The 8,750-nt window shown below is 40.8% G+C and overlaps 1 protein-coding gene across 1 annotated transcript; it reads left to right on the top strand.

The window, feature by feature from the left end:
- Positions 1-1,206: 1,206 nt before the first annotated feature.
- LOC123997152 (B-cell receptor CD22-like) lies at positions 1,207-8,143 on the top strand. Its single transcript, XM_046301246.1, has 11 exons — positions 1,207-1,245; positions 1,517-1,587; positions 4,004-4,336; positions 4,421-4,651; positions 5,463-5,732; positions 5,896-6,156; positions 6,541-6,822; positions 6,927-7,014; positions 7,101-7,146; positions 7,381-7,745; positions 7,860-8,143. Exons 2-11 carry the CDS (start codon positions 1,533-1,535, stop codon positions 7,924-7,926), a joined length of 1,998 nt encoding a protein of 665 aa, XP_046157202.1. The 5' UTR covers positions 1,207-1,245; positions 1,517-1,532; the 3' UTR covers positions 7,927-8,143.
- Positions 8,144-8,750: the final 607 nt, after the last annotated feature.

Here is an 8,750-nt window from a genome sequence, read left to right as displayed (position 1 = left end):
TTGACTTCGCTGTCCTGGCGTCGTGAGGGAGTTTGTTCCACCATTGGGGGGCCAGAGCAGCGAACAGTTTTGACTGGGCTGAGCGGGAACTGTACTTCCTCAGTGGTAGGGAGGCGAGCAGGCCAGAGGTGGATGAACGCAGTGCCCTTGTTTGGGTGTAGGGCCTGATCAGAGCCTGGAGGTACTGAGGTGCCGTTCCCCTCACAGCTCCGTAGGCAAGCACCATGGTCTTGTAGCGGATGCGAGCTTCAACTGGAAGCCAGTGGAGAGAGCGGAGGAGCGGGGTGACGTGAGAGAACTTGTCATTTTCATACCAGAAGTAAAGCCCACTCTCATAACACTATTTTATTTTTATTGATGACTGTTTTTCTTTCTTCTCTCTACAAGGGCTGACAGCTGAAGTTAACCCTGCCACTGTGAGAGAGGAAGAGAAGGTGACACTAACATGTGACACAACCTGTACACTGACTGACCATCCCACTATTGTCTGGTTCAGGGATGGACACAGTACACAACACAGAGTTTCTGGCCAACATTGAGGATTCTGGTAGATACCGATGTGCTGTTCAAGGTCAAGATCTTCTCTCCTCTGCTCCAGTGTCTCTTGAGTTAATACCTGATCTAATTAACATGAGCGCATCATATTATTTGACTCGTATTGGAGCAGCTATCTAGGTTCAAAACTCAGCACAAAGGATGTGCTGCTTCTGAAATGTGTTAAGTTAATTGCATTATATTCCAAAGAAAGGTCAATAAAAGGTATGTTACTATTTTCTGTAAAGATAGTAGGATTTTGAAAGAAGTATGTTGATAACATAGTGTTCTCACATATAACAGACCTTGTCTGTTTGTTGTGAATGTCAATGTGCCTGAAAGCAAATTTGAATTTGCCATGACACACGGCAGTGTCTATTTGCTGAGGGTGACTGTGTGTTTGCATTGTGGTTACCTTTAGGGGAAGTTAAGCAGTTTGGGTTAGACTGTTGTTAACTGACTTGCCTAGTTACAGAAAGGTTAAATGAAATAAATGAAACATGTTACTGTAACCCCCTTAATTAAATGCAATATAATATATCAATTGTATGGTAACAGGAAGGGAAATAGCACCAAAAGGCTCAACAGACAAGACATTCTCAGCCCAACTTCTGCATTGTGGTTGTGACATGGTTATTATCACACCTCTCCATGGTATTTATTTGCATGGTCATTTGCTGATCAGTCTCTCTGGACGCATTCTGCAGGAGGGTGAGTAGTGTTGTTTGTCTCTGTAGAGTTTCATGTTTTCTTTCCTTAATTGGTGCAACATTGGTGCACAGTGATGTTCAATCTATCTGTTTAGTGAGAATTTAAAGACAGAATGACTACATGATCTAGAGTTGTGAGAACTCTTCCGAGACAGATAAATATTACACCCGTTTTAAGTGAAAACGCTGTTGGAGCTTGTTTCATGATTGACTTTGCTATTAAGTTAAGCAATTCCCTCCCCAATAGAACCCTGTGGTGTTTTTTATTGAAGTGTTGCAGTTGCTGCAATGTGGCTCTTTGAAACAACCAGTGTGATAATGGTGATTACTCTCACGTCGCCAGGTAACCATATTTTTGCTTTGATGCTCTATCATAATGTGGATGTCAACACTGACTTATGATTAATAATTGAGATATGAAATATGTACTACTACTAGGTATTGCTCATAGGAGATAAATAGGGAAATACTGCAGAGGGAAGAGGGGATTTGTTATATTGTCATTATTGTGTTACCTTGATAGTGAAATGTACAGTACCAGTCAAATGTTAGGACACACCTACTCATTCAAGGGTTTTTCTTTATTTTTACTATAACACATATGGATTCATGTAGTAACCAAAAAGTGTTAAACAAATCAAAATATATTTTATATTTGAGATTCTTCAAAGTAGCCACCCTTTCTTTGCCTTGATGACAGCTTTGCAAACTCTTGCATTCTCTCAACCAGCTTCATGAAGTAGTCACCTGGAATGCATTTTAATGAACTGGTGTGCCTTGTTAATTTGTAGAATTTCTTTCCTTCGTGCGTTTGATTCAATCAGTTGTGTTGTGACAATGTAGGGTGTATCCAGACAATATCCCTATTTGGTAAAATATCAAGTCCATATTATGGCGAGAACAAATCAAATAAGCAAAGAGAAACGACAGTCCATCATTACGGACAAAAATGAAATAGTCAATATGGACAATTTCAAGAACTTTGAAAGTTTCTTCAAGTGCAGTTGCAAAAATCATCAAGCACTATGACGAAACTGGTTCTCATGAGGACTGCCACAGGAAAGGAAGACCCAGAGTTACCTCTGCTGCATAAGATAAATTCATTACAGTTAACTGCACCTCAGATTGAAGCCCGAATAAATGCTTCACAGAGGTCAAGTAACAGACATCTCAACATCAACTGTTCTGAGGAGACTACGTGAATCAGGCCTTCATGGTCAAATTGCTGAAAAGAAACCACTACTTAAGGACACCAATAAGAAAAAGAGACTTGCTTGTGCCAAGAAACACGAGCAATGGACATCAGACTGGTGGAAATCTGTCCTTTGGTCTGATGAGTCCAAATTTGAAAATGTTGGTTCCAACCGCCATGTCTTTGTGAGACGCAGAGTAGGTGAACGGATAATCTCTGCATGTGTGGTTCCCATTGTAAAGCATGGATGAGGAGGTGTGGGGGTGCTTTGCTCTTGACACTGTCAGTGATTTATTTAGAATTCAAGGCACACTTAACTAGCAAGTCTAACACAGCTTTCTGCAGCGATACGCCATCCCATCTGGTTCACACATAGTTGGTCTATCATTTGTTTTTCAACTGGACAATGACCAAAACAAGCTGTGTAAGGGCTATTTGACGAAGGAGAGTGACGGAGTGCTGCATCAGATGACCTGGCTGCCACAATAACCCGACCTCAAACCAATTGAGATGGTTTGAGATGAGTTGGACTGCAGAGTGAAGGAAAAGCAGCCAACAAGTGCTCAGCATGTGGGAACTCCTTCAAGACTGCATTCCTCATAAAGCTTTTTGATGGAATGCCAAGAGTGTGCAAAGCTGTCATCAAGGCAAAGGGTGGCTACTTTGAAGAATCTAAAATATATTTGTTTTAAAACATTTTGGGTTATTACAGGATTCCATATGTGTTTTTAATCATTTTGATGTCTTCACTATTATTCTACAATGTAGAAAATAGTACAAATAAAGAGAAACCCTTGAATGAGTAGGTGTGTCCAAACTTTTGACTGGGTTAGGATTAGGGTTAGGGTTAGGGTTAACCCTAACCCTACTGTATATTTCTCAAATGACAGGGTTGGGGGGTAACTGATTACATTAACAGAACAATGATCACATTTAATCAGTTACATGTAATCTGACACATGTTTTTATGTTATCAGTTACGTTACCAGCTAAAATATTGTAATAATATTACAGATAGTTTAAAAAAAAGAATGGATTACTTTTAAATTCAGAAAGGATTTTTGCGGAAAAAACAACATTGTGACATCTTTCTGTTTTCTAATGACATTCAATTCAGCATCGAAATAATGCAGAACTTTACATTTGTTCCACCTGAACGAGTATGACCACAAGTCAGGGACCACTATGGGGACAAGGGGAAAACAAGGGGAAAGTCATTCAAAAGTAGTCAGATTATGTTACTGAGTTTTGGTAATCCAAAGGTTATGTAACTGATAACATTTTGACACAGGTAACAAATAACTGTACCAGATTCTATTTAGAAAGTAACCTACCCAACCGTGTCAAATTATAAGCCTCAAAGGGGAGGAAAATCTGATCTGAGATTACAGAGCAACTCTCTTCTAATGAACAAAATACAGAAGTGACTGATTAACATATCTGAAGGAAGGCCACACATAGGGATGCTATATTTTCCTATACCTTTAAATGGCAAATTGGCACTGTATCTATCAGTGTTGTAGATACATGTGATAACATCTTCTTTTGTTGTTGTTGTTTTGTAAAGGTGATTGTGGGAGAGATTGGATGGTGACTTTCAACAATGCAGGTCCATGTGCCTTAAAAGGGTCATCAGTGGTGTTTGGATGCAGTTATGACTACCCCGCAGACCAGACTGTAACAAATACCTTCTGGAAGTTCAGGACTCAAAATGATGACACAAATTTCTTTGAGGCCCAGCAATACAGAGACCGTGTAGAATACCTTGGAAATGAAAAACACAACTGCACCTTGAGAATGAATAACCTAATAAGTAGTGATACAAATTCCTATTTCTTCAGATTTAAGACAACTAATAATGCATGGAGCAGTACAACATCAGTTTCACTAACTCTGACAGGTAATTTTGATACCAGAAGTAAAGCCCACTCTCATGACTCTACAAAACATTTTCAGTATTTATTGTTTTTCTCCTCTCTACAAGGGCTGACAGCTGAAGTGAACCCTGCCACTGTGAGAGAGGGAGAGAAGGTGACACTAACATGTAGTACAACCTGTACACTGAGTGACCCTCCCACTATTGTCTGGTTCAGGGATGGACAATCAGTATCAAAAACAGAGTTTCAGGCAAATAGTGAGGATTCTGGTAGATACCGATGTGCTGTTCAAGGTCAATATAATCTCTCCTCTGCTCCAGTGTCTCTTGATGTCCAATGTGAGTTAATACCTCATCTAATTAACATGAGCACATTATATCATTGTATGCATTTTAGCTTAAGGCTGTAACATAACAACGTGGAAAAAGTCAAGGGGTCTGAGTACTTTCCGAATGCACTGTACATTCAAAGCTCTGCATCAAGGATGTGCTGCCTCTGAATGGTGTTAATTTCATTTCATTATATTCATAAGAAAGCTAAAAGATAAGGTTTATTTCTGATAAAATAATAGGATGAATTTTGAAAGACGGATGTACAGTTGAAGTAGGAGGTTTACATACACCTTAACAAGAAATTTGTTGAGTGGTTGAAAACGAGTTTTAATAATGACTCCAACCTAAGTGCATGTCAACTTCTGGCTTCAACTGTAGATAGCATAGTGTTTTCACATACAACATCCCTTGATCGTTTGATGAATGTCAATGTGCTTGATAACAAATTTGCTGTGACACAAGGCAATGTCTATTTCCTGACCATGGCTGTGTGTTTGCATTGTGATTACTTGAAGAGGAAGTTGAGCAGTTTGAGGATGATGTTCATGCTGGTAGGGTATGGTGAGAGCATTGTGTTATTACACAATGATGGCTACTAACAAGATGCTAAACTGTTCTGAGAACGTTAAAAAATATATTCTGACCCATTATATTTACTGGAACCACCAATTGGGATGAAAGATCAGTCTTTTGGTTTTGTGAAGTGCACAGACCTCCAAATGTGTGGTGAGAGGTACTGTAGTAGTGTTGTGGTTCTATACAGAGAAATATGTTCAGCATCATATAAACACTTGTAACCTTACTCCCTCTCCTTCAGATGCTCCAAAGAATGTCACATTGTCGGTCCGTCCATCTGGAGATGTTACTAAGGGTAACTCAGTCACTCTCAACTGCAGCTGCAGTGCAAACCCCCCCGTGTTGGACTACCTCCTGTATAAGGAGAGTGGACAGGGCTTCACCACTGTGGCTGGGTGGCAGACTCACACCTTTTCTAACATCCAGCCAGGGGACAGTGGATGGTACTACTGTAATGCCAGCAACAGTATCAACACAGTCAGATCTAATCTAACTACCCTCAATGTTCAATGTGAGTATTGGCAGTTTAATTCGGTGCTAACGAACAGAAGGCCAACGAGTCACTTTGTGATTCCAGCACCTTTTGGATGCAGTGTATGCCTTGCTGAGGCTGTGTGAAAGAAAAAAGGCTGTTTTCCACTGATGTACTCGCAGCTATTTGTTTCCACTTGCAGACCCTCCTGAGGACACCTCTGTTTCAGTCAGTCCCTCTGGTCCAGTGGTAGAGGGAAGCTTTGTGAACCTGACCTGTAGCAGCCATGCTAACCCAGCAGTGAGCTACACCTGGTACAGAGTCAATGGGAAAAGCCCTATCCAGTCAGGGACTCAGTTGATACTTGAGAAGATCTCTCCTGATAACTCAGGGAGGTATTACTGTAAGGCACAGAACAAACATGGAGCCCACAACTCATCACTCCTGTTTCTTGATGTTCTGTGTAAGTTAACTGTACATGCTATGTGAGGATGTCAGTTTTATGTGCAAAGTTGTGTTTGCTTTCTTTATAGGGAAGCAGGTTGTTAAAACTGTGTGTTTGCAGTATCTTGGAGTGTAATATCCAAGATATTGCAACAGTTTCTCACTACAATGTAAGCATAACAGATCTGCAGAGTTGGGGTAAATCACAATTAAATTCCTTTCAGTTGAATTGGACATGGAATGTACCATAGGAAAGCAATGCAATCTGTCTCACCTGTCATGAATGTAGATGAACTTGACACCAACCCTGTTGGCCAGGACTGTTTGTGTTTTGATTAATCGTTACTAAATATGGAGCAGATATCAAAAGCTAAATTTTTCATTTTTTTTCTGCTTACTTTAGATCCCCCAAGGAACACCTTGGTATCAATCAGTCTCTCTGTCCCACTGTTAGAGGGAAGTTCTGTGAACCTGACCTGCAGCAGCCACGCCAACCCAGCAGTGGAGAACTACACCTGGTTTAAGAAGGATGGAACAGACACCTCACAGACAGGGTCAGGAGAGGTGTTGAGATTGACCTCTCTAACCTCCTCTGACAGTGGACAGTACTTCTGTGAGGCCAGGAACAGAGAAGGGGCTCACAAGTCTACCGTGGTGTCTCTGACCATACAGAGTGCCAATCATGGTGAGTGTAGAGGGAAATGTCCTGTTCTCCTGAATCAATATGTTCTAAATGGGAATTCCCTTGAATGTATTTTTTTCATGTACTGTACCCTGCGTCATTTTCAGCTACAAATACTTTCCAAATAGCAGTTTACATTGGTTCCGCGGCCACAGTTTTCATGGTGATCGTACTTCTTGTGTTCTTATGGATGTGGTAAGTCTAGAAACATCATAATGCATAAGTATGATGGCCTTGTGGTACCTATTTGTCCCACCAAAGAAATGTGGTTTCTTTGACAGGAAGATCCCGTTCAAATTATGTCAAAGGACTGTTGTGGACATAGAGGTGAGTGGAACACAGCATATACACTCTAATTCACAATACCAATAGCATTTCAGTGCAATAGTGTTGTATGAAGGTTTGAACACAGTAAGAGTTCATGGTATTTGAACAACATTCAAGCACCAGCTTCCATTCTTCCCCAGTAACATGATACTTAGTTTAACCAAAAGATGAAGGTATGTTGAGGAGTCAATATTTCAAACGTTTGGTATTTTTTTGACTGATTGCATCTTTCAGGACGATCAAAACTCAGTCTTATCCAGAAAAAGGACCAGTAATGACCCAGCCACACAGGAAACTAGAACAGAGGAACAGGAAAATGCCCTCTATGCCAACATTCAACTGCCTCCCTCTCACATCCACCACCAAGACAGTTCTCTGTACTCTGTGGTCGAGCCACCAGCTCTGCAGAACCCTCCTGAACCTCAGTACGCTACCTTTGACTTCCAGCAGTTCCGCAGCTCCATCGACGAGGCCCAATTCTCCCGATGCCATAAAGAGGATGATGTTGTATACTCCACAGTGAAAGCCATAAAGGCCAACGTGACAGACAACCTCCAGTACGCCAGCATCCATTTCCCCCTCCCCAGTCCTACTGCCAGGTAAGAGTGAACTCACTATCAGTTCAGTCCTTTTCCATATAACCTATTTCTGGAAGTCTGTTTATTTGAAATGTTTGAATATACTCATACAAAAACTCTATTTGCTTTTTGCAGGCTGGAAGAAAGTTTAGAGGTGGACCATTCTGTTATCTACTCCACTGTTGCCAAACCAGAAGACTGAACATATCCTTTCATAATGTTGAATAAACTAAGCTGCATTGGAACGCAAGTTAAGATATGTAAAGTGTGCAATTAATAAGTCGTTATGGTAATAGAGTTACAGTGCCTTCGGAAAGAATTCAGACCCCTTGACTTTTTCCACATTTTGTTACGTTATAGACGTTATTCTAAAATGGACTAAATACATACAAATTCTCAGCAATCTACACACAATACCCCATAATGACAATGCAAAAACAGGTTTATAGAAATGTCTGCAAATGTATTAAAAAAACAAAAACAGAAATACCTTATTTACGTAAGTATTCAAACCCTTTGCTATGAGATTCGAATTTGAGCTCAGGTGCATCCTGTTTCCATTGATCATCCTTGAGAGGTTTCTACAAATTGATTTCTACAACTTCACTTATGGTAAATTCAATTGATTGGACATGATGTGGAAAAGAACACACCTGTCTATATAAAATCCCACAGTTGACAGTGCATGTCAGAGCAAAAACCAAGCCATGAGATCGAATGAATTGTTTGTAGGGCTCCAAGACAGGATTGTGTCGATGCACAGATCTGGGGAATGGTACCAAAACCTTTCTACAGCATTGAAGGTCGCCAAGAGCACAGCGGCCTCCATTATTTTTAAATGGAAGAAGTTTGGAACCACCAAGACTCTTCCTAGAGCTGGCCTCCTGGCCAAACTAAGAAATCGGGGGAGAAGGGCCCTGGTCAGGGAGGTGACCAACAACCCGATGGTCACTCTGACAGAGCTCCAGAGTTCCTCTGTGGCCTATGGAGAACCTTCCAGAAGGACAACCATCTCTGTAGCACTCC

This window comes from Oncorhynchus gorbuscha, linkage group LG15 (assembly GCF_021184085.1).
Source record: "Oncorhynchus gorbuscha isolate QuinsamMale2020 ecotype Even-year linkage group LG15, OgorEven_v1.0, whole genome shotgun sequence".
NCBI classification, from domain to species: domain Eukaryota; kingdom Metazoa; phylum Chordata; class Actinopteri; order Salmoniformes; family Salmonidae; genus Oncorhynchus; species Oncorhynchus gorbuscha.
This window is presented reverse-complemented; position numbering and strand designations above follow the sequence as displayed.